At 43.7% G+C, this 26,919-nt stretch overlaps 1 protein-coding gene across 2 annotated transcripts in view; it reads right to left on the reverse strand.

Annotated features, from left to right (window-relative positions):
- Nucleotides 1-11,885: 11,885 nt before the first annotated feature.
- The window catches only part of WASF3 (WASP family member 3), a 121,902-nt gene continuing 106,868 nt past the window's right edge, over nt 11,886-26,919 (reverse strand). The window contains exons 7-10 of one of the 2 annotated variants that reach the window (XM_081127184.1): nt 20,472-20,638; nt 19,392-19,658; nt 17,435-17,802; nt 11,886-15,099 (exon numbers count right to left, since the gene is read on the reverse strand). In XM_081127184.1, coding sequence (XP_080983310.1) covers nt 14,942-15,099; nt 17,435-17,802; nt 19,392-19,658; nt 20,472-20,638 — 960 coding nt within the window. In that variant the 3' untranslated portion in view covers nt 11,886-14,941. Of the gene's footprint in view, nt 15,100-17,434; nt 17,803-19,391; nt 19,659-20,471; nt 20,639-23,768; nt 23,945-26,919 lie in introns of both variants that reach the window. The other variant, XM_081127183.1, reaches the window with a different exon arrangement.

A 26,919-nucleotide genomic window follows, 5' to 3' on the forward strand; every position in this document is an offset into this window, starting at 1 on the left:
ACTAGATTTATTGGGGTGGTCACTTAAGTTGTGTAATGTCTAATCACTGGATTATTGAAACTAATATAATATTGTATGTCAACTGTAATAGAAAAATAAAACATAATTTAAAGTAGAAGGAGGAGAGGAACATGTAAGTCAGACAGGGATTGCTATGGACCAAATCGTATTCTTCCAAAATGCAGATGCTGAGGCCCTGCCATTCCATGCGACAGTATTAGAAAGTGGGGCCTTTGGGCTATCATTGGGTTTAGATGAGGTCATGAGGGTGGTGCCCCCATGATGGGATTAGTGCTCTTGTAAGAAGAGACAGCAGAATTCTCTCTATATGTATCCTTTGAAGGTTTTTAAAAAATAACATATCTACAGCAATCACCATATATAATAGTAACCCATTAATATAGTAAGGCAAGAAAAAGACATTACAGTTATAAAGATTAGAAAAGAAGAAATAAAGCTGCCATTATTCAAGTGATATGAATATATACATATATGTGAGTATGTACATGTGCATGTAAAATATTTAACACAAAAGATACAGAAAGTTTTTTTAAAATTATTGAATATATCCCAGACAAATATAAAACAAAAGAAAACAAGGGTAGCAATTGTATCAAACTGTTTTAAAACCAAGATTTTAAAAATCAGGAAAAGGAAAAAATATTATAAATAAAAAGAGAATCAATAATTGAGTTAGAGATTTTTAAATATTCTTTTTGAAACTGATATAACAAGCAGACAGATTATAATGAAATGTGTGGAAGATGTGATTAATGTGCCTGATAAGCTTGGTCAATTAGATAACAGAGAAAGAATACACATTGCTTACAGCTGCACACAAAACCTTCACACACACAGGCTACACATAAGGCCACAGAGGAAGCCTCAATGCATTGTAAAGAATCAGCATCCTTCAGAATATCTTCTCCAACCTTATGTAAAATAAAATAAATCAATATTAAAGGATCGATTTATAAAATCCCGTGTGACTGAAAACTAAAAACAAAACATAATGTGACTAAATAATCTTTGGAATAAAAAAGAAGTAAATGAAATAATTAAATATTTGCAATTGAATGACCAGATGTCAAAACACATAGAAGAAAGCGAAAATATTTAGATGCAAAATTAATTTTATTTATTTTTTAACATTTTTTAAAATGCTTTTAAAAATATATATGTCTTTATTGATTTCAGAGAGAGGAACGGAGAGGGAGAGAGAGACAGAAACATCAATGATGAGAGTCAGTGATGGGCTGCCTCCCGCACGCCCCCTGCTGGGGATTAAGGCCTCAACAGGGGCACCGGCCCCAAAGCGGAAACAACCCTCCATCTCCTGGATCACAGGTTGATGTCCAGCCACTGGGCCATGCCAGCCAACATTTTGTTTTTTATTCCTCACCCCAGGGTATTTTTTCCATTGCTTTTCAGGGAGAGTGGAAGGTAGAGAGCAAGAAACATCGATGTGAGAGAGACACATAGATTGGTTGCTTCCCTTACGCACCCCGACCAGGGTGGGGGATTGAGCCCGCAAATGAGGTTGGCCGCAACCACACCCGGGACCCTCCAGTCCGCAGGCGGATGCTCTAACCCCTGAGCCAAGCCGGCTAGGGCTAGATGCGCAATTAATTTTAAATACGTTTATTAGAAGACAAGAGTTAAGTTCTAATTCAATAAGCTCCCAAAAGAGTAAGAATAACACACACAAGTAACAAGCACAAAGAGAGAGAAAGGCAGAAATAAATGGGGACTGAAACAAAAAGAGAGAAGCTGAAAAACCAAGTAACTGATTCTTTGAAAAGACTCCTAATATAGACAAGCCAGTAAGCAGTACGACTAATCAAGAAAAGAGAGGGGAGATTCAAATAAACAAAAAGATAAAGTAAAAATAGAAGACGAAGCAAACACATTTCTATAAAAATTTTAAATGCTTAAATTAAATAGAAAATCTGAATTGATCAATAGCCAATTTCCCCAAACTCAACAACACTTTGAGATTAGCCCTATTACTCCCCCCTGCACAGAGGGGGAAACTAAAGAATTGGTCACTCAAATAACTTGCCCCAGGTCACAGGGCAGACCCAGGACCTGAGCCCCAGCAGCCTGTTTCCAGGGGCTTCACTCTGCCTCCAGGACAGTGGAGCGACAAGATCCATTTTATAATGGTGGGCAGGAGCTATGTCCTTCATCTCCGTGTCACCATGTCTAGCACATCAGAAAGGCTTCGTACATTTAAAAATGTTGGGTGTTGGGTGAAGGGGGCAGAAAGGGAGAAAATGGAAGACAACTGTAATACTGTCAACAATTTAAAAATGCCAGTTTTTAAGATCGGTGAACATTCACTTGGTTATGAAATTTGTGGGGACTACAAGGGTATGCAATAGAGACCCCTCCGCCCTCTTCCCCAGAGAAAACCGGGGGCCCTCCCCCAAGGTAATGCTATTCTTTTCTTTAGCAAATTTTCAGAAATATTTTATGCACATATAAATAAAGACATTATTTTTCTTCTTTTATCTAATGAATAGCACATGTGCACAGTTTTCTGCTCATTTTTTTTCACTTTAACAAGGTATCTTGAAGATTATATTGATTCATTTAAAAATCCTCATTCTTGGTAAGGTTGCAGAATATTCCATTGCATCTATACTATAACTTAATATTATGTTGACAGAACAGGAGGATGTATCCCATCTTTTGTTTTTTTCAAACAATGCTGGTGACTATGTCACATGGGGACATAAAATTTTTGCATATGTGCAAATAACCCTGAAATATATGTCAATTACTAAAATACCTCTCTCAGTTACTGAAGCTGTGTAACAAATTACCCCACATCTGAGACACCTAAAATGACGTTGAAATCTGCAGGTTTGGCAGGCAGGGCTCAGCAGAGGTGGATGCTCTCTGCTCTACTGGGCATGGGCTGAAACAGCTGGTGGCAGGGCTGGAACCCTTGGATGTCTGGCCCACTCACAGGGCTGGCAAGTGATGCAGGCTGTTGGCTGAGACCTTAGCTAGACCCAGGCTCTTGCATGTGGCCTAGGCTTCCTCATAATATAATGGCTGAGCCCCAGAAGTGGCATTCTAAGAGAGATCTAGGCTCACTGACTTTTAAGACCTAGACCCAGAAGTCAGACATGCAGCCAGGCAACCCCAAAATCTCACCCAGCTTTCAGGAGGGGGCGGGAGATAGAACCCACCTCTTGACCTGGAGTGGCAGAGTTCTGGAAGAGAGTGTGGGCTCAGTAATACTGTTGTAACACTTTTGGAAAGTCAGTAGGCCTTGGGCATGTTTCTAAATATGGACTTGTTCCATCACGGGCACGTAAGTTTAAACGTTGATAGGTGTTTGCTAATTGCCCTTCAAAGCTGGGTACCAATTTGCTCTCAATAGCGGTGCATGAGAAACACGTATTTGTTTAAGGAAAGAATGAAAAGAACAAATGGGTGAGTGAACCAGTGAGCTGAGCAAATGCACGTGAAGCTGGTCTTGAGAGAAACAATCATCTGGCCACTGGAGGGCGGTGTGTTCCCACAGAAGCCCAGGGAGGGGCCTTCTCAAAGAGGTTTCTTAGCACCTCAGCAACATTTGCTGGAGGAGGCGGCGGCCAGGAGTCTCCTTACATCCAGGTCCAGGGTATTAAGGTTCTGTACCTCGCTGGATGCCCTCGACAGGCTGGCCGAAGGAATACAGGATCACAGCTTTGCATTTCAGTTGCTCTTTACTGTATAGGAGGCCTCTGATCCTTATGTAAAGTCTTTTCAGAACCACAGGCCCAGAACTCAGAACAGACCTGACTTCTTCAGGAGCCTCAGGGGAGTCGAAGCAATTTCTTCAAAAGCAGATTTCCAAAATCTGCTTTAGTTTTCAGGGTACAAATGCCAGGGCTGGCACAGCCTGGGATCACTGCGGAGACCAAAGAGGCTGAACCCCACCCTGCAGCGCCTCCCCAGGGTGATTCCCCACCCTCTCCTCCATGTAAGACCCTCAGTCAGTTCCAGGGCCTGCACCTTGCCTACCTTGTCTCTCCTGCCCAGGGAGGGCTGGCAGGCTCTGGGTGTGGTATCCAGGGGCATCGAGCAAGATTTTACCATCCCCATGTCTCCCATCAGGCAGACCGACCCTGCTTCTCTCTGTCCATAAGGTCTGTCTGCTGAACTTCACTTCCTGAGACCCCCAGGCCTGCTCAGGTCATCCAGTCTCCTGTTTCCTGACATACCCACCTCCCCCTCCAGTCCAGTACTGAGTCTGTTCTCCAAACATCCACCTTCCTGTCTCCCTCTCCATCCATGTGCCATGGCAGACAGTCAGTACCACCCAGCACAAAGGTGGCCTGTGACAGGCTGTGAGCAGCACACACGTCACACAGAGATAGATGTCACCCACAGAAGGGCCAGGCTGAGCAGACACCCTTTTCCCAGGCAGGTCAGACAGACCACGCCCAGCTTCCTGCCTCCCTGACACCGCTTCTCAAGCCTGGCAGGAAACAAAAAGGGACATTTTGACAAGGCAGCTTGGATGCCAGGATGATTCCATTGGGTGTGAGCTTTTCTAAAAAACTAAGTGAGATGGCAGATGGCCCCCTACCCACCTTGAACATTACTTCAACCACTGAGGTCCAAGGTGAATTCATAGATGGGGTGGGAAGTCAGGGACAGTTTCTGAGAAGCAGTAAAAGTTCTCTGAACATTACCAATTTGCTTTTAGTAAAAATCAGGGGGCCAGCAGGCCTCTTTGGCTACCCCTGCAGCCTGCCATTAAGAGGCCATATTGCCACTTGTATTAAGCTCACCTACTCGTGGGAGTTCATTTGGGCCCAACCCACCACCTTCCGCTCACAGCCCTGCCTCAGCTTGGCAAGCGGTGGGGAGGCCTGCAAGCTGACCACCGACGACCCGGAATCCCCTGAGAAGTGTCCCCCCTCTCTCCCCACCCCAGGCCTGGGATGGGTGGGCTGCTGAAGTGGGAGGAGCCGAGTCCAGTCGGGAAGGCCTGGCCTTGACCTCAGTTCTGAGACCCCGGGCGATGACTGGTCTCAGTTTCCTCTCCTAGGGAACAGATGACAGTTCCCGATTCATCGAATCGCCTTGTGAATGAAGTCAGAGGGCAAATGCGGTCGTGTCAGCACGATGCCAGGCAGAGCCGCAACCTCAGGGCAGTTGCCACCCCTGCCACCCTTCTCTGACCTCGAAGCCCAAACCTGCTTCCAAACAGGAAATGAAATGCAGGCCTTTGGCCTCGCTCCCAGCAGGGGCCAGGCCGAGACCCAGCACCCGAGCCTGAGCTGTCCGCTGTCTGGCTGCTGGTCAGCGGCCTGCTCCAGCTGCCCAGCGGCACTTGTTTCTTCAGCTGCTGTGGACGGCGCTCTCCAACCCTGGGGGATGCAGGGACGCCTTGTTCTGTCACGTGTCCGTCAAGGGAGCCGAGTGTCAGGCACCAACTGCCCTCGCCAATTAGGGCCAATCATGGGGTCATTTTCTGCTTGATCCATGGGATGCTGGCTTCACCCTGGCCCCTGTGTTGGTGGCCCCAGGCCATAGACGGGTGGCATCTCCCCCTCCTCCCCTTGGCTGAACTCTCACTTTTCCTACTTAATACCCACTAAGGAATCTGAACACAGGGAGCCCCACCTTCTGCCCCAGAGTCCTGAGGGAGACATTGGTGCCAACCTACTTTCCAAATTTCTTTCAAGGGCCTCAGAATAGACGGTGCTGCTCCCTGGTTCAGTGTGTGGCTGGGAACGAGTCCAGCGGGTCAGGCGGAGGAGGGTGGGCAGGCTCAGCTCCAGGCCGCCAGCCACGTGGTCCTCTGTGCTGTCCTGGGCCACCAGGCTGAACCAGACACGGGGCTTTTTCATAGGAGGTCAAGGGCCCACCAGGGTATAAGACACCAGGGTATCTTAGCAGAGGGCAGATGACCATGATTACCAGGTATGGGGCTAACCCGAGAATGTTTATTGTTTGCCATTTAAAGTCAGTTAACTGGGAAAGGACACCCTAGGGAACACCCGAGGCGAACCAGTCAGCTCCACAGTGTGTCTATATGTGAGGGAGAGGAACCTTCCTTCCCTGCTGCGCAGGGTGACAGACCACTGCCGGCCCCCAACAAAAGCATCTTTGTAAAGTGAGTGACCCCAAGAAAATCAATGAAGCGCTTCGCTTTCTTTCACGGCCCCTGGTGCAGCCTCTCCCGGCGCAGCCAGCTATTTGTTGCGTGTCCATCTCAGCTGCCTGGGGAGGAGAAACCAGGAGCAACCGAACTGGGAGAAAACCCTTCAGCAAACACACCAGGGAGAAGTCAGGGGAGGAAGGAAGGGCCTCGGAGGACACGGGAACTCTTAAGAGTGTGTGCTGACGGCACCCACGAGAAGCCCTCGGGTCCCGGGCTGCAGGGCGTCACGCCAGCCCCGTTCCTGCCGCGGTCCCTGCTGCAGGAGACTCAGATCCCACTCCAGCCAGGGCAAGACCAACGCTGGCATCGATGGAGGCAGCCCACTTTGGGGACAGCAAAGATCAGGGCCCGACATTTTCCCTCCTTGGTACTGAGGACAGGAGCTGAAAGGAGTTTGTAAACCATCTGCTCCAGGACCATAAAATCTGCCCGGTGCTTTGTGCAGCCGAAACCCACCAACATGAACGATTGAGTTGGGGGAGGCGGATCAGCAGATGGGCTTGGAAATGAAGGGAGAGCTGCCCTGGCAGGAACATGGACTTGGGCCACCAGGTGAGAAATTAAAGATGGCAATTCTGCATCCCTGCACCTGAAGTCCGAAGATGGAAAGGACCAGGTCATAGCTCACCTGTGTGGGCACCAGGGGTGCTCAACTGCCACGAGCCAGGCACTAGAGTGATGGAGACCTGCAGGCTGTGGCCCAGCAGCCAGTCCGTTTGGTGCTCAGCTGGCTGACGCACAGCCCGGATCAGTGCAGGTGGCATCTCTGGGCTTCTGGCAACCATGCAAAGTCAAGCGCTAGGTGGTGTTTCTTAAACTCTGGTGTTCCCAAGGATTACTCCAAGTTATGGAATGATCTGCACACTCCAGGGTCCCAGGTTCAAGATTTAATTCAGTAGGTTTGAGATGGAACCCAGAAATCTGCATTTTACATGCAGCTCAGGCAACTCTGATGTGGGTGGTGTCTCGCCTGGTAAGGCAGTTCAGGGGACACCTGGCCTGGTGCCTATCCTGACGTTCAGGGGCATTTCAGCTTAGATGCATTTTACAGCAGTTTCTGACAGGGCTCACCCCTCACTAACTTCCTTGGACTTCTACACCCCTAGTGTTGCCTCGAAAGCCCAGTGTGGCAGGTCCAGCCAGGCAGGAAATGGAAGCAGGTGAGGGGGTGGGGCATGGGGGTGGAGGAGAGGAGGGAGCCACAAGCTGGAAGCGCTGGTGGATGGTGACAGTGATAGGGGTGTGAGGATGACTGCCACCATGAGGATAATGGGAATGTGACGCAAGTGGAAGGCGACTTACATCAGAGTGGCATGAGAGCCACCCAGGACCAGGGAAAGAAAGGGCACAGGGCTGGTTGGAGCCCCAACAATGCTGTGCCAGGCCCCAATGGAGAGAGCCAGGTGGCCAGGACAGCCTGGGACAGAGCTGCTGCCATGTGGGGGCGCTCCCGGGAGGGAGCAATCAGGGGCTCTCAAGGGGAATTATCCAGCTTACCCATCAGTGACTCACTCACTGTGCTATTCTTGGCCCCAGACCTCCAGGCGCAGGTCCCTGTAACTCTCTAACTAGCTAATCAAGTGAATGCCTAGGTCCTTGAAATATTAAAAGACATTTCAAAGGAGCTGTGAGTTGACACCCTAACTTAATTATCAAGATTGTAGACTTGATTTCAAAAGGGCAGAGGTACATTTTGAGCCACCATCACATACACACGAAAGGCAACTTCTTACCATGTAAATGTTAACTTACACTTGCATTTTCAGGATGTGCAGGCCACATGCTCTCAAATTGCTTGACTTCTATTTAAACTTGTTTTAGGCCAGAACAATTGAAGCACCTCCTAGAATATTAAATGCTTTTAAATGTCACTTCATGGAAAGTACCAGTTGGTAGGTTTTAAATGACTCTCAAAGGGCATATTTTCTTAATTTTTCTCCATGGTAACACATCTACCAATTTGCCACTTTAATCACGGTGCTGTATTTGAAGCTAATTAGTCAGATCACAAGTGCAAGGATGGGGGGGGGAGGCAGAGTTTAGAAAGATACATGCAAAAATTCACAACAGAGAGCTATTGTGTTTTGGCACATAAATGCCCAGGCTTCGGCTCTGTGAGGAAGGCATACCTTCAAAGCAAATCTCTTTATCATCCAAGTCCCAGTCAAGATACTTGTACCAGTCACTTGCACCTCCACATTAAATATGTAAGTCTCAAGCTGAGACACACCTCTGTAGCAGCTCTCCCCCAAGAATACAGAAGGTGCAGGACAACTGCTGCCACAGTGGGAACACTTCTTGGCCTGAAGAAAAGAAACCAGGGAGCGATGATGTCAAGCAGTAGTTTTCAAACTTTTAGGAAGTGGGACCCTTTTTATCAAAGGAACCCCAATAATAAAATAGAAATATTATTGTATTTCTATAGATTTATTCCTAAATTTAAAACACTCTTGTGAAAACACTGTTGTTTGGTGGACATAAAACTTTGGAACTGGAATTAAGGCTGGCAATTTGTTAAAGTAGCTTCAGTCTCCATGTTAATTATGTACTGTGTTGTGCTTGCAGAGTTTCAAGAACATTGATTCATATACAGGAGAAGCAAAGGGCACATGGTTCAAAGTGCACCAGGCAACCATTTAAATGTCACAAGTTTTACTGTAGGTTCCTTGCAAAAAAAATTTGCTTGGCAGAAAAACTGAAATGTTTCTATTATAATTTGGTATTCAACAACAGTCTGCATTTTTAAAAATTACATTTAAAAATATTTTAAAAAAATAAACATTGCATCAAATATTTATAGAATGAGGCTCCTGGGAATGAAAGACTAGCCAATTCTGAACTAATTCTTTACAGATCATTATAAACTGAACAAAAGGACACTGCACAACTACTGAAGGCACTGCAGAGAAAAAGAAAACCCAGAAAGACACCAGAGGAGGTTGATGCCTGGGAGGGAAAACCTTTGGGTTCATTTCCTGTTGTTAATGGCTTTTTGCTTGAGGACAGGCTCTGTCCTGCCAAGCAGGGCAGCTAAACTTAAATGGAAAACCCACAGCCTTGCTGGCTTACCCGGCGGTCTTACTGGCTGAAAAAATAAGAGAGCTAAGTGTAGAGTGACTAAAGCAGATAGAAAGTGAGGGGAGGATCCTAGAAAGGAGAACTGGAGAGGGGGATCCAAAAGTTCTGTGTAAAACTGCCCAAACCTCTGGTTGATCCTGTAACCAGACATAAGCAAGGCAAACTCAAAGCAGCCTGGTTAAGAACTTAGATTTCTACTGCTATCCATTGCAGGGGGTGAGGGTGGGGAGCTTAAGTCTAGCCATGTTAACTGTCTTCCTTTAAAAAGAAAAAAAATCAGCCCTAGCTGGTTTGGCTCAGTGGTTGGAGCATCGACCCACGGACTGAAGGGTCCCGGGTTCAAGTCTGGTCAAGGGCACATACCTCGGTTGCAGGCTCGATCCCTGGTCCCAGTCGGGGCTTGCGCAGGAGGCAACCAATCAATGTGTCTCTCTCATATCAATGTTTCTCTACCTTCCACTTTTTCTGAAAAGCAATGGAAAAAATGTCCTCAGGTGAGGATTTAAATAAATAAATAAATAAATAAATAAATAAAACAGTATTTTTCAGAGAAATATAATAGAATCCAAAATCTCTAAAATGTATGGTTCACGAAGTTTATGATACAACCCATATCTACTAGGTGTGCATTCAAGAGAAAAGGTAATCAATAGAGATTAATCCTAAAAAGACCCAGATGTCCGAATTAGCAGCAAGGATTTTAAGAATGAATATACTTATGTTTGAAGAGTAAAGGAAAATAAGCTTGTAATAAATAAACAAGTAGGAAATCTAAGCAAGAAACAAAACTATAAAAAAGAACCAATGGGAAATTGTAAAATGAAAAAAAAAGTCTGAATATAAGATTTACTAAATAGGATTAAGATCAAATTGTAGATGACAGAATAAAGAGTCAGTGAACCTAAAGACAGATAAATAAAATTACCCAACTTGTAGAACAAACAGAGAAAGACGTTTTAAATGGAAAGACCCTCAAGGAATTGTGCGGCAACTTCAAAAGGTCTAATATATGTGTCATAGGAATGTAAGAGAGAACAGAAAGGGGCAAAAAACAGATTTGAAAAATAATGCCCAAATATTTCTCAAATACCGTGAAAGACAAATTTACAGAGTTAAGCTCCGGAAACCCCAAGAAGGGTAACTACAAAGAAAATAACATCAAAGGATGTGAAGTAACATTGCTGGTGCATGTGAAATAGTACTGCCACTTTGCAAAGCTCTGGCAGTTTCTTATAAAACTAAATACACCAACCTATGACATAGCAATTTCACTCCTAAAAATTTACCCAAGACAGGATGAATACCAATGTCCAAAAATGACTTGTACAGGTCTTATCCAGAACAGATAAACCCACTGTGGTATATACTACAATGGAATACTCATCAGCGATAAAAAGGAATCAACAATTAATATATGCACGCATTTCAAAAACTATGCCAAAAGAAGCCAGGTGCAAAAGGATACATACTGTTTTATTCCACATATGTATGAAGTCCAAGATCAGGCTAAACTAATCTGGGGGGAGAAATCCTAACAGTAGTTGCTCCAGGGATAGGACAGGAGAACTGACTCTGGCAGGGCGGGAGGGAACATTCTGAGGTCACAGTAACATTGTCTATCTTGATGGGACTTGTGTTACAGGAGTGTTACATTGTTAAAGCGCGAATGGTATCAAGATGTGTGTATTTCACTGTACGTACCTTTTACCTTAAAAATATTAAGTATAAATATTAAACTCTAATTTATGATATGGGTACTACAGTGTTCAGGGGTGGAGTATACTGGAACTTACTTTGAAATGCATAAAATACAGTGACTTGGTGGAGGGACAGATGGACAGATATGTGTATACAGGCAGTTACTGAACAATTTTCTTGTAGGTTTACATTTTTTCATAATAAAATGCTAGCGAAGAGGAGTACTTACTTAACTCTTGAAGGTTTACTGTGAAACAGGATCATAGTGGAAAATTGAAGAATTGAGAGATCAAGCTTTGAGAGCCAAGGAGTACAAGCAATAGCCAGTGTCCTCTTTAGCACAAGGGAACTAAACTAGCTGGACACTAAGATGCCTTCTATATATAATAGTATGTCTAAGGCATGAGGCTGTCACACTGAATAGTCAATAGGCTGCAAGTAGAGCTTTTCTGTACATTTGTCGCTGCAGCTGTGGTGGCAGCTGCTGGCTCGAAAAGGTCCCTCCATCCTGAGTGCTGGGGATGTGAATACTTCCACCATCTTCGTCTCTCATCTCACACTTCCTCTGCCTCTCGTGCCTTCCATTTCACTGGTCCTTTGGTTCCATTATCACCCATACTGTCCTTCCCACCTTAGGGAATGCAAATGCTGCCCTGCTGTGGGGAAACTCCTTTTCCTACCCTTGGCCCCTCGCTAATTTCTGTTCGTTCTTACACCTCAGCTTCCCCTGGCCCACAGGCCACACTGGGCACTTCCCACTCCACCCCCAACTACAGCACATGTAAAGTGATCGCAATTCCTTATTTGACAATATTCAATGTCTCTCTTTCTTTTAGACAATAAAAGCTCCAGGAGGGCAGAAACCGGCCAGCAGGTGACCTGTAGAGGACAATAATGGCTTACATTCACAACAGTGCTATGAAGAAGCCAAGCGTTTAGGGTTAAAAGTGTAATTTTATTTAGATGTTACTTGTACATAATCTATAGTAAGATATACAAACAGATAAAAATTGTTTAACAGGAGTTTTTTTAATACCACTTTAAATTTAATTTACAAGAGCGTTGGTAATACTGCAGGATGAGAGATACTCTGAATAGAAAACAATAAGTACTGGCTACTCTGGCTGATACAGTCCCACTAGTCTTTAATGGATTAAAATGTATCATGTATTTCAGTTGCAAATTATTACAAAACTTTCACAACCCACCCACGTGTGCTCAGAAAACATTTTGACATTCTAAAAATTTACTGAAATGAAAATGTTAATTCTCTAACACTGTACTTTTACTGAAGAAAAACGTTAAGGGCCCCAAATCTTACGGTGGTTTGGGCTGACAGTACAAAATCAACCGTATCATGTTTGTGTTGCTAACGTGTGATGCCGAGCGATCGTCTCATCCCCTCTGCCTAATCTACGATGTGAAAGAAAGCTTGTAGGATATTAAACTAAAATACACATGGGGGAAATACTGCGGACAATTTAAAATAACCTTACGATAATCTATAAGTACTTTAAAATGTAAGACTCATAGGTAAGAAATACGCGTTTAAATGTTGTTCTCTATTTGTTTTGGTAAATACTTCTTGAAAATGAAAACTGAAAATTCAAAATATTCACTTTTTCCTTTTCATGTAACACCATTATTAGAAAAAATCTAAATTTAAATTTTAGAATCAAATTTGCTGAGAAAAATACAGCAAAAATAATCTTAATTGAATTTTGTACTTTTCCATTATTTTAATGGCCACACCACACATCAGGGCAAAGGCCTTTTCACTAGTCAGAAAATAAAGTTGAAAATAACTTGCTGATTAAACTACAGGAAGGCAACTAATAACTAATCAACTTATGAATACTTATGAATAAAGTGCCACTGATTTCATGGTAATGAGCTATTGTAAGTAGAAGAAATCCTGACGTAGATCAGAGCTGTGTGTCCTCTCCGTCCTGAGAACAGAAGGGACATGAGAAACAAAGACGCATCGCCAAGAATGAGTTGTAGAATTACACAGGTGACTCCCAATCCAAAAGTACAGGAAAGACAAAATACTGTAATAAGATAAAACATTGTTATAATGACAAAATAAGACTAAAAATGATAAAAGTCCCAAGAATAACGCCAAGAGAGTAGGCCTCTACACTGGAAAAAAAACAAAGGAAGTGAGGGTTCATTAACAACTATTCCTTACACTGAATAAAATTAAGGTGACAGACAAATGGTGACTAGCTCCACGAAACAGAAACTCAGGAAGCATGTGCTGAAATAGCGGGTACAGCTGAAGACTCCGCAGCCTGGTACAAGCGTGGTCTTGGACAGGGGATGCAGACATGAGGCTTTAGGGTTTCAAAATCTATGTGACTAAAACCCAAGGCGCAGGCTTTTTATGATGACCGCCTACAAGCCAAGCCACCGGCCACTCCGGGACACACAGACAGGCTGGGGGCCGGCGGATTTCCTCAGGTGAGCTCATTACCACAACTCTGTTAGCTACAGTCCCGGGCACATTCCTACCGTCAACCCAGCTAAAGACTCATCCTATCTGAGTGTCACTAGTACCTGCCAGGTTTGAAATGCTGGGCCCGGTAAGAATTCCTTGGTAAGTAAAGTGTCGCAGCGTATTTGTGCAGTCCTGTTTCTAATCAAAGCCTGGGGTGTTTGCTTATTCTAGACAAGCAGTTACCCTTCATCCAAAAGCACAGAACAGAAGCTCTCACTCCTGAGCGTCCGCGTTTACGCAACTTCCCCGGGACCGAACCCCGGCCTCTGTGTGACCGTGTGCGGAGAGTAGCAGGAGGGGCAAAGGTGGAAGGAACGCGTCTAATCTTACAGTTACAGGTCTAATCTACTCTGAGGTACTTTTTAAAATGTAATGTGCTGACAATGAGAGAAAATAGAACCGTGTGCTTGTAGGAGAGAGCGAAGGCCCCGCTCCTGTGGTGGATCCCTAATCCGGCCACAGCACCAGGAGAAGCAGAGAGCTCGCAACACCTACATTCGCCGGCACCCAGGCTTTAAAGTCCAGACCAAGTGGAGCGAGGTGGCATCTGGAGAGCTCTCTGGAGCACGAGCACGCAGAGGAGCTAAGTTAGGCCGGGCTCCGCGAAGGGAAGGCGCAGTCTCCTTCGCACCAGAGCCGACACGCAGCTCCGCCCCGCCAGGCGCAACTCCTAGGCTGCTTGTCTGCTCGGCCCGGCTGGTGCCCAGGCTGGAGGGCTGTCAAATGTTTTGAGTGTCATCCCCAATGGCCCCTGAGGAAGGAGGACCCTGTTCTTCATTTTCTTTACTACTGAGCTGCTTACCTCTTACAAAAAGCATCAGCAAGCATTGACTAAATGAACGCCCACTGGGAATCCTGCCTGGAAAGAGCTCTCCCAATTTCACATTTTATAAGAGCGTGCAAAGGCAATGAAATTATTCAGCAGAACATTCAAATCCAGAGTCTACCACACCAACAAAATGAAAGCAGAAGCATTTGATTCTCATGTTAAATCTTTCTCTCTAGAACCAACTTCTTCTGAAACACACACAAAAAGTTGAAACGATATCACTTACTGATTGGAAGACGTCACTCTGACACAGTCATTAATCCTGCCATGGCCTAATACCACGCAGCTTCACAAGCACACAGCGAGTCTGCAGAATCATAAGCCACGAGTAAACCCAAACTGCACTGAACACTCTCATGGCCAAAAAAATGGAAGCAAATGCTGTTTTCAGGACAATGCAATAGGTACAGCATATTTCCTCATGTGCAGCACAATTTTCTATGTTCAGTGGCACTTAAGTATTACACAGTAAATACTGAAAGAACCCAGAATTTTTGGATGTGCAAAAGCATTATCACATTATTAATACAAAAGTTGCTAAGCTACAAGATTATAATACCACTATTTGGGTGTTGAGACCACTTAATATTTTCAATATACTTCCAGCACACGGTCCCCTGGTTGGCCACCAGCCTGGTCGCCACGTTGTCCCCTGCACACCGCCTCAGTCAGACCAGTCGTTTTCATCAAACTCCGAGTCGTCGTCGGAGTCGCTGTACTCCACGGCAATGCGTCTGGACAGGATCGTGGCCACGTCGTTCCCCACAGGCTCACGCTTGGCCTCCTGCTCACGCTGCTCTTGTACTTTTTTCAGCTGAATTCCTAGAGACACAATACGTGGTTTAGAATTAAATCCTTTGCTTGCTCCAAATTAAGGAAAAACAAACCAATAAGTCTACTTGACTTTTCCCCCCCCTTACTGACACTAAGGAGAAGCAGTTTTGGAAATACGAAGGGAGAAAAGCTTGGGAAACAGAAGCTTCGTGACAAAAAGAGAGCATGTGCACTCAAAGTCATAACGTTTTTTACAGCAAAGTAATGTGTTGAAATATAAAGAGTTAGTTACACTTTCGGGCACATGAGTACCATTAAAGAACATCCCAGAGTTGCACTGTCCAGCACGGTGGCCATGAGCCACAAATGGCTGTTTGGGGTAAACTAACAGTGGCTGGTGGCGACCACACTGGATTGTGCAACCACGAAACATTTCTATCATTACAGAACATTTTCCTGGGGCTTGGACAACTCCTGGCTAACCTGTGGGGGTAACTGAGAAAACTTTGTTTCAACAATTATTATTGGAAGTGGATATAAAATACAACCATCTATTCTCTTACCTAGTAAGTAATAAAATGGGTTATGTGATGATTTAATGTGTAAATTCTCTAATAACTTTTCCTTTTTATAGAGAAGCTGTAAGACTAGTATTAAAACGTTCCCATATGACTTACATCCGGATTCCCAACGGGTAGTATCTCACCACACCTGTTTTACAATCTTTCTCTAGCACTGTTATCAATACAGAAACACTTTTTTTCTGGACAATTTGAAAATATGTAGCATATAACTTGCTACTTCGCCCTTAAACTACTTCAAGTGTAATTCCTAAAAAAAAAATTATTAAATTCAGACTATTAGCATAGATACAATACTACCATTCAGCCTACAAATTTTATTTAAATTTTGCCAATAGCCCAGCTGGCATGGCTCAGTGGCTGAACATCGACCTATGAACCAGGTGGTCATGGTTCAATTCCCAGTCAGGGCACATGTCTGGGTTGCAGCTGGTTCCCCAGCAGGGGGCGTGCAGGAGGCAGCCGATCAATGACTCTCATCACTGATGTTTCTCTCTCTCTCTCCCTCTCTCTTCCTGAACTCTCTGAAATCAATAAAAACATATAAAAGTATTTAAAGTATTCTCCTTCTTATAAAAAAAATAATTTTGCCAACAGACCTCATATAGCAAATGAAAAAAGGTTTTCTCCAGGTTTGGGATCCAATATGCATCATCTGTTACATTAGCTGTGGTGTTTCATTAACGCTCCTTAATCTGGGCAGTTCTTCGGCCTTGGTGTTTTATGACCTTCAAGTGTTTGTAGAATGTCCTCGATTTGGGCTAATCAGAGGTTTCCTCAGGGACAGATATTTGCAATTTTCATTCTTACTGTGCTCACAGGTGTTAAAAATCAAAACACTGCCCTATTGTGCCCCAAATTTGTTATCAATGATAACTCTGGGACTTTTTTTCTTAACAAAATCAAAATGAGTCAATGACATTCAAGACAGATGAGAACCCTGGGATCTGTAGGAGGGTGTGTGCCACACTCATGCCTGATCCGTGGGTGCTCAAGCCAAGAGCAGAGGTAGTCTGTCCCAGATGTTCTGTGAGGGGCGTCCCTGCTGTCCTGTGAGGGACATTCTTGCTGTCCTATGAAGGACATCCTGCTGTCCTGTGAGGGACATCCCTGTTTTCCTGTGAGGGCCGTCCCAGCTGTCCTGTGAGGGGCCTCGCTTATGCTACAGTAAGGCTCCCTCAATCACTTCCAGGCTGAAACAACTAAAATGTGACGTAGAGACTGGGCAGCTCCTCAGTGTGGGAGCTTTTAGAATATTTCCACACCCTGTCATGACCCTCACCAACCTGGGCTGCAACCTGGAGTAAAGAATAAATGGTGTGCAGCAGGTATTTCACGTGGGGCTCTGAGGGGAGGCCACGGTGGCTGGGTCCAGGCTCTGATTTGACAGAGATGCCCTGTTCTGGGGGTTTGGTATAGGACGTTCATTTGACAAGAGTTTTTGCTGCTACAAACATAAAAAGTCTAGGACATATCTTAGATATTTATAAAAACAAAATCATTAATATGAACTCATTTTCTTTCATTTATACTTTTACTGTTAGAGTAGAATGCAGAGAAAAGAGTCAGTATTTACTTATAGTCAAGTAAAGCTATCCTGAATTCTCAGTTCTTTATCATTGTGTTCACTTCACACTGGCAAAAACATGACTATTTTTAAAAATATCAATAAAATAAAAGCTCCTTTAACAACATTCTAAAAAACAGTCTAGTGTAGCGAGTAGTCATTTGAAGACCAGGCTGCTGACTGGAGACAGAGATCTCTTTCTGAATGGAAGACAGCACATGGGGGACTCACTTACCCATTCGAATGGCAGCAAGAAGATCACTGCGAGCATCACTTATGGGAGGTTGTGCAGTTTCTTGTCTCTTTGCCTCAGCTACTGGAGGGCCATGCATGGGGGAGGGGGAGAGAGAAGAGCCTGCGCCCGGAGGGCCTGGCGGGGGTGGCGGGGGGCCCGGAGGCGGCGGGGCCGTGACCACCAGCCCCGTGGAGGGAGGGTGAGGTGGCGCTGGGTAGGAGGACCCAGCTGCTGCTGGGAAGGAGGGCTGCATGGGAATCTGGAGAGGGCTGACGAAAGCAGTTTGTGCTGAAGGGATCATGGGTGGGGGTGGGGGAGGAGGCGGCCCCGAGGGGTTGTAATATTCGATGATCTGGGCTGGGAGCATCCTAATGAGAGAGGAAACACAGAGTCATTAAAGCAGCAACAGAGGGTCACATCTGAGGTTCTGACGTGGCTAACAGAAAGGCCTCCCCCAAACTCAACACATATTGTCATTTGGATTTAAAACACTGCAGGACATGCCCTGGACAGACTGGCTCAGTGGTTAGAGTGATGGCCCGCAGACTAAAGGGCCGCGGGTTCAATTTCAGTCAAGGGCACGTATCTCGCTTGCAGGCTCACTCCTCGGCCCCAGTCGGGGCAGTGCAGGAGGCAGTCAATCAATAAGTCTCTCTCACATCAATGTTTCTCTCTGTCTCTCCCGTGCCTTCCACTCTATCTAAAAAAGCAATGAAAAAAATATCCTCAGGTGAGGGTTAACAAAACAAACAGGAAAAATCCAAACACTGCAGGACGCAAATATCCACCTGTCGGGTCAGCTATCCCACATTACTCACTGCAGTGGACTCCATGGTCATCCACTGAACTGCAGCCAGAAAATAACCACCCAAAAAGAAATTTCTTGTGAAATGCTAGAATAACTGACTGCAGAGGTAGGAACAGCAACACACACATCCTTTATACTGGGCATCTCAAAAGCAGGTGGCTCACAAACTTGTCGTATAGCGGTTCTGTGGCCAATCAGACTGGGAAAATTCTGTATTTTATACCCCATCTCCATGGAAATTCCCCAAGCCCACAATGCCCTTCAGAATATCAAAAGCTCTGAGAAGTCCTATAGCCAAGAAATCTGCTGCAGTCTATTTAGTCCAAGGTTTTCCAAACCAACTGGACCCCACACCCCTTTTAGCCTGATACTTAGTACAAACTTTGGGAGTCCTGGCTTAACAAGAACCAATGATGGGAAATAGCCAGGGTTGTGTGGTCAGGGATGTACATTTAGAAAGTCATACAGGCTGCTCTGGACTGAAGAATACATGGTTAAAGGAACATACATTCGACTTTCCTGGGCACTGACTCTATGGGGTAACTCTCTCAAGATCAGGGTTAAGCCAAAAGAGAGTGAGCTCAGACAGCCCACCAAAACCATCAAAATACAGGCGAGTGCTTAAATTACTAAACACTTGAACATGAGGGTCTTTTCTAGGGCTGTTTGAATTTTACCCAACTGACAGAAAACAAGGGGGAGAATGACGACTGGGCGCCAAGAGGTCAAGAAAGGAGACTATACAGCCCCGTGCAAGAAGTGTTCCCATTTGTGGTACGAATTCCCCATGGTTCCCCCAGGACATATGGAGAAGTTCGAGGATCTGGGACAGGTTCACAAATCAGAGCTCCATCCTTTGCCAATGCCTGGCCTTAACAACCCACTCACACATACACGTGTACGTGCGTTAAGGGAGCGTGCACATGAATACAGACACTAACCTACGATTTATCTGTAATAAAAAGGAAAGTAGCATGACACTGAATTTTTTAACAGAATTTGTCATAAGCAACAGTATTCATGGTCAGTCATTCTGGGCTGCATTCTGGCCTCTAAAGTACGAGTACCCAATTAAATTGTTATACCACACACAGCAAGATTCCACTGCAACAGGGAGTAGCAATGAGAGTGCAAGGGCTACAGAATTACCCGTAGTCTGCTGGAGCCATGGGTGCCGAGGCCTGGGACCCCTCTGCGGCCTGTGGTGGGGGTGGTGGAGGTGGCTGCTGAGGTCTGTTCAGGGCCATGTGCCTCGCAGAGGCAGAGGGGGGTCGGTACTCATGCTCGGGGGCCTGGCTGGCTGGCCCATGCGGCAGCGCGTCACCTGCTGTGTATGAAGGGGTGACGGGCTGTGCGTGCAGAGAATGGTTGGGAGTGGCTGGGTAAGAGTAATCTGTGACATCCGATGCGTGAGACCTGCCGGTGAAGAAAAGGGTGGGAGAAATTTAAATTAAGCTCAAAAGATTTCTCCTAACAGGCGTATAAGCATATATTTGAACAATAACATCGCCAATGCACAGAAATCACACATTTATTTCCTTTACTGTCAACTAGGTTTAGCCTCATGAGCACTTCCAAGCAACAACGTCATGACTACGTTAGCAGCGAGCCCAGTGTTACATGGATTCAGAGTCACAGCTTCAATGTGAGTAGGTCAGACAGATCGGCAAGCAGGGACCAGCAGGGCCCACCTGACAGTGTCTCAGCAAACTCTTGTGGAGAGAAGGCTACAAGACAAGTTCCATTTAATTTAAAACAGCATTGAAGGTAGAGGACTTCAGTGGCCATGAAACTGACAGCATATCATTAGAAATTACAAAAGGGCAGGTGAACTGGGTAAATATTAACAGTAAGAACAGAAAAAGAAATCAACAGCATAGTACGGTGATAGTTTTCTTAAAACAGAAGAAATGTATTCAGCCAAAAAGGAAAGAACATGGGGCATCACGGGAGGCCTCCTGCGTTCTCTGAATGCACAGTTGGGTGAAGTGGAAGGGATGGAGGCTGTGCATTAGTTGACAGAGCTCAGACAGATGCCAGCCAGGCCCTTGTGAGGGGGCACAGGGACTCGTGAAGGTCGCAGCTGCGCAGCGCCACGGCGTTAGTAACAGTCGCGCTCCTGGCCTGGTTACAGGGCACGTGGTCAGTATGGGGGCTGCACATCCTCTCATGACGGCCAAAGCAAGGTGGGCAGCCCGAGGCTGGCAATCAAACAGCAAAATGACAAACCCTCTGGGTGTTCTGTCCTCTCCCGCGTTCCCTGCCTGCCCCAGCGTCCTCACGTCGCTCATAAACTCAATGCCCATTTTCCGCCTCTCCCACTCTTCTTTTCTTGTTCTCACTTTTCTCACATTTATTTGCTGGCTTCGGGTAGGATTCAGCTTGTGTTTCTCTCTCTGAAGGAAACAGGCAGACACAGGTGGGGATGTGGAGAAGCAGGGGAGACACCGATTGAACCTGGATCTTGGGACCCAGACAGTGGCTTCCCTTAACTGGAGCAGCGCAGGGCATAGCAAGGCTCTCTACATGACAAGAGAGTGCTGCTGCTTTTCTCTTTCCCCGCTAACAGCAGTGTAATAACAACTAATAACTCGCCTTTTCCTTCCCTAACTGCAGTATAAATTCGATATACGGTGCACATATGATTATGTCTTTAAACTATGCAAACTGCTGGCAAGAAAGTTAAAACTATTTTTAATGAGGGAACAACCTAACCTGTATTTAGATTTGGCATATTTTTACAATGTAAACAACTAAAACTCTGGAGTCACTGGTGATGTGTGCTTGACTGTGTGTGACCAAGTCACAGGCTATGTGTACAATTTCTAAAGGAAACAAAGTTATCTAGAAAAATAGAGTGCTTTTCATGAGATGAAGAGCTGGTAATTGTAAATATTCTGGAATAATTTAGAGTGCTATCCTTACACAGTAGCTTTGAGACACAAGCCAAAAGGAGCCAACAAAAGGGAGGGTATCCAGGCGGATGAGTGAGTAGAGGAGCAGGCAGAGAACGTCCGCACTCGGGAATTACAGCAGGAGAGTTGTGGAGGGCAGGACCTGGAGGACGGTGAGCAGGACAGAGGACTGGCCAGTTTAAGAGTAAAGGCCCATCTAAAGGGGAACCCCAGTGGGCTGGAGGAGGGCTGAGGAGTGGGGTGACTGATGGGAGACAAAGGCCCTCATGCAGGAAGGTAGAAATCAGCCAGAGAGACATATACCAATGTGGAGATGAGTGGGTTGGTCTTGTGACTATCTGGTAGGAGATAGTATGGAAACAAGAAGAAATATAAGCAGTGGAGACTCAGTGGGAGAATCCAGTGACTCCCCCAGGGTTTTGTGGGTAACAGGTGGGCAGAGTCAGAGCTAGAATGTAGGGCCCAGAATAGGATGAGAAACAGCTGGCATGGAGTCCGCACACCTCCCAGGTAACGGTGAGAGAGAGCAGGAGGCCAGCATTTAATCAATTCTCATCCTAAATTTACACTTAGAATCAAACCATTGCTGATAATCTAGAGAGAAAGCAAAAATTTATGATTAGCTTATGTGAACTTGGTTAAAATATATTACTTATATGAACAGTTTTATTATATACAAGGTATGAAACTTAACATTCAAATTTCCCTCAGTTATCCTGAATACATCCATTAAAAACCATGTTTCTAAATAATACTTAAAATATGAATATAAAAAAATTAAAAAGTCAAAAGCCAGAAAATAGAGAGCATGATTTCAATTCCATAAATGAAAAACATACACCTGTTCAGAAAAAAGACCAAAAGAAAAAAAACACTAAAATGTAAACTGTGGTTTCTCTGGATAACAGGATTATGGATAATATTTTAATGTTTTCTGTAATTTCCAAATATAAAAAAACTCATCTTATTTTATAGTAAGAAAAAGTGATACACTTTAGTAAAATAAAAAAATTTCTAAATTAATTTAAGGAATGTAACCCAAGTAAAATGATTAATTTTAATCTATTTATCTGGTACATGTATGATAGTGAGAGGCCGTGAAAAACAGTATGAGACAAAAGGAAATTCTGAAGAAATAAAACTGATATTCCACTTGCCTTTTGAAAAGTAAAAGTGAAGATATATCTAAAAACACAGATACAAAGGCAGAATACTAAATCATCTGAATGACCACCGATTTTATACCCAGCACGGAGCACTCTAATCACTGATGTTAGAATGAGCATCAACCACTCAACTGAGGGATTAAAAAATAATTTTTCCATCTGTACATATTGAAACAAAAGAGTATATATGGAGCATTATAAAATAAAGAATACGTTGTGCATGAGTAAACAATACAACTAAATTAATTGGGGAAAAAACCAAAAAGCAAACTGACATCGTGGAAGCTCTCAAGTGCTTCTCCCCACCCAAAGAACTTGAGCAGAACTGGATCATCATTCTTCCTGCTGAAAGAAACAAACTGACATAAAGATTCAAACTTGAGTTCCAATAATTCTCTAATATTTCGCAGATAACAACTTTTACAGAAAAATTACCTAGGATGTGCCTCATATCCAACCAATGACTTACAGCCTTTCTGGGGTAGGAGTATTTACAGGCCCTGTAACTACCAAATGGTAAGCAGCTTCTGTATGCAGAGTCTGTGCTAAACACTGAGGTTATAGAGATCAAATTTATTTTGAAAGGACACAGATCAAAGGCCAGGTCGAGGTTGTTGCTGTTTTTGAAACATCCTTCAGTCACATAAGAATTCTCTGTTCAAATTTTTAAATGCTAATGGAAGACTTTAAGAGATTGTGCAAATAAATGCAAAACAACTTTACAAAAGCAGAAATAGAAAATTAAACCATAAGTAAAAATTGACTAGTCAGTTCCTATTGTTCAATGAGTCCCTTTCGTGACAAATGTGACTTATTGATTGCGTCAATCACACCTGCAAAAAATATTTTTACTTAATAGCTGACATAATTTTAAAGTAAACACCAACGGAATTCTCCTGAAATCAGAACACATAAGATTAGTGAGCTGAAGAAATAAATATCTCTTTTGTTCATCACTTTTTTAAAAGATCAAAGAGAGCAATAAAGTTATTATTCCTTGATCACATCAATTACTACCTACCAATCATTTTTTGATATCAAGTAGCAAAAGAAATTCAACATTTAAGTTAAAGAGCAAGACAAAGAATTAAATGATTAAAATAAAAATGTAAGTCAGTGGCAGTCATTAAGCCCAAATTTAGAATCCATGTTCAAACACTACAAATCTAGATTAACTAAGTCAGAGATGTGGAAAATCATACAATGTAACCCAATGTAAAATAAAACTGCTTTAAAGTATTATTTCAAAATTAAAATTAGATAGATAGATAGATAGATAGATAGATAGAAAGAAAGATATACATAAATTTTTAAGGAAAGAGGTGAAACATACTGTGGCATCTAAATACCAAATCTACTATTACTAGTCATTTCCAAAGATTATTAAGCACAGCAGCGCTCAGAGGCATTGCTGCACGCACACACGCACGCGAGCGCACACACACCTAGTATCCGGGGACAGGGACCCCTCGGAAGACGCTCCGTGGTACACACTCTGAGACAACCTGTTGTCGGGTCTGAGCTCTTTGTCATACGCCATCATATTCCACTCCTGGCGCCTGTTTCTGGCCTTTCTAACCTTTTTCACCTCCCGGGTCGTGCCATCTACACGCTTTTGCTCCTGAGGTCCAGGAAAAGCAAGCAAGCATGCCGAGACAGAAGGGAGAGGAAAACAAGTTAAATCAGTTATAATGCTCAGGAAACAAGCCTGGTGCGCAGGCAAGAGACAGTCCCTTCCCGTCACTCTAAGGTTAGAAAAGGCTAGCACAGCGCACTCTTACCCAACACAGACCCAACGGAAAGTAACCAATACTGAACTATTTAACCCGAAGAAATAAAAATTACTCTGCTGCAACTACCAGAATTGCTTACCATAATTTTTAGTAAAGAATTCTCACCTTACTGGGCTTTTAGCTTGTTTAAAATATACTGTACCTTTTAGATCTATATTATACAGATGAAATGCCCGATGGTACCACACAGAGAAATCATTTCCCACCTCTGCACAATTTTGACTGGCTTGTTAGCAGGCAATCATCTTTTAAAAAATAATTCAACATGTTCTATTTCCAGTTTCTAAAAGAAATATTTAAGCTAATCCTGCAATGAGCTGAACCCAAAACAAAAACAAGGTAAGAACTTACCTTCCCATACAAAGACTCATTCTTGCTCCAGCCCTACTTTGCCAGCAAAAATGTATCCAATAAATACTTGGGTCCCACAAAGGTGCTTCTTTAAAGGCAAGAACAATTATTTCTCTCTGTATTTATGTTTTACCTGTTTCCCTCATAAAATTTTATTACTTCTAAGGACAAGAAATATATAACCTCTGCGTCCTACACTCTTACAGTCCCTCCACACAGGATTTCACCTCGAGTGCAGACTCAAACAATGCTGATAAATGATCAAACCCAGGTGAGCTTAGAGGCTTCCTCTGTCCCAGCCCATCGATAATACAAAAGGCGAACAACAACAGAAAGGAGGCAAGTGCCTGCCCTCGTGGAGCTTGCAGGCCAGTGGAGGAAGCCTACAAAACCACAGGAATAAATGTACAATTATAAAATGTAGTAAAACATAAATGTACCATGTGTAGAAGGCTGTCTGGTCTGGAAGTTAGGGAACAGCATCCGGAGTGAGTGAGAGGGAAGACGTGTGTATGAGTGGGACCTGATTCTGCAGAGGAGCCCGAGTCAGAGGTGCCAAGCGGGCAGAGTGGGCAAGGCCTCCGAGGAGGAGGGAGGGCATCACTTTAGGGGAAATGAAAGAAGGTGAGTGGCGAATGAGGGTGAATGGCCCCAGAGATCAGAAAGGTAGGCAAGACCTTAAAGGCTATATTAAAAATGTTGTTCATCCCAAGAACAGTGGGAAACCACGGAAGAATAATAAGGGAAGGGCTGACAGACTGAAGAGGAAGAGGCATTTGAAAAGATCCCTCTGCGTTGTGGAGAATAGGTTTAATGGGAAAGTAAGAAAGCGCCTCAGGTGCTGTAGGTGAGAGGATGGTAGGTGGTTCACGGTGGCAGCGAAGGCAATGACTAGACTGCTTTTAGGTATGAAGGAGGCGCAGACAATGTATTGGCAAAGAATGTGAACATGAAATTCACAGAACATACTTAAAGAGATAATAAAGATGAAAAGATGTGTAATACAAATTCGATTTTTTGAGGGGGAGGAGAGCTCATAAAAAAATAATAAAAATAATAATATCCAGGACTGGAGAAGGCCTGTCAAGAGTATAAACTGGTTCAAGTGTTTTCAGAGTCAGGGGCAATATGATGGTATCTTTCAAAATTTAAAACTCACATTTGAATTCTAGGAATTTACCTCGAAGAAACATCTGCATGTGAGTACAGGGATACCTACTGCAGTACTGTAGTAGTAATAATTTAGAAACAACCTAAATATTCGTTTACTCCAATAATGGGCAAATCGTTTGATTTGTTCCAGCCATACAGTGGAATACTATACAACTCTTAAAAAGAATGAAGTACATCTCCAATTATGTCAATTTATGTGTATGTCTGTGTGTGTATAAGTTGTGTGTAGTACAATTCTATATAAAAATACTTTGTGAAATGAATATGCACCTATTTATGAATGCTTGAAAAGAAAAGCTCTAAATCTAAAAATATGCATGCCAAACTACTAAGTGTTAATGTAGTTAGTTATGCCCAGGGAAGGGAAAAACAAATTTTCTAAACTAATGTATTTACTTTAGTGTAATTTGAACATTTTACAACCTGCATGTATTGTTTGTATACTTTAAAAAAACAACAAAAAAACAACAAAAAAACCCACCACCAATAAAAACAAAAAGGAGGGAAATTTCAATGGATTCTAATATACATCCTGATTAAGAACCACTGTATTAAATTAATTAGACTATCCCCTTTACCTTTAAGAGATGTATGTTTGACATATTTAGGAATTAAGTGTTATAATAACTCTCTCTACAATAGTTTGGCACCCAAATTTACCCATCAACATGCACACCACAAACACACACACACAGACACACACACAGGAACCATGTGTGATGTTCGGTGATGCATCTATACTCCAACTACACTGGCCTACATTCAAATCCCTAGAAAATGCCAAACTGTTTCCTAGCCCAGAATGATCTTAGCTACTTCTACTTAAAAGGCTCCTTGGTTTTGAAGCACCCGCCCCCTCTGCCCTCTACTCCTCCAGCACCCTTCACCTGTGCACACACATGTACTCACGAGCACACATGTCCCCACACACTGACTTGGATCTTAGTGAAAGACACCTCGAGAGGCCATCCTTGACACTCCACTTCCTCTTCACTGTCACTCCCCCTGGTCATCTCACCCACAGCACCATATTTCTCCTTCACTACACTTACCAGCATTATAACTACATACTTCTAATTACATATTTATGTGCATAATTTAAAAATGTTTTTAATGTATTTCTCATCCCAAATTTTCTCAACTAATTTTCCTTCAGATAGACTTGTCAGTTCCAAATTGAAAGTGATTTGCATTCCAGAACCCCTGGAGGATTTCCAGAACGAAGGATATCTTGCCTCATTTTCTGCTCCTATATAGAGCAGATCTGTATTACACTTTT

The sequence above is a fragment of the Miniopterus schreibersii genome, assembly GCF_964146895.1.
Source record: "Miniopterus schreibersii genome assembly, chromosome: 2".
In the NCBI taxonomy this organism is placed as follows: domain Eukaryota; kingdom Metazoa; phylum Chordata; class Mammalia; order Chiroptera; family Miniopteridae; genus Miniopterus; species Miniopterus schreibersii.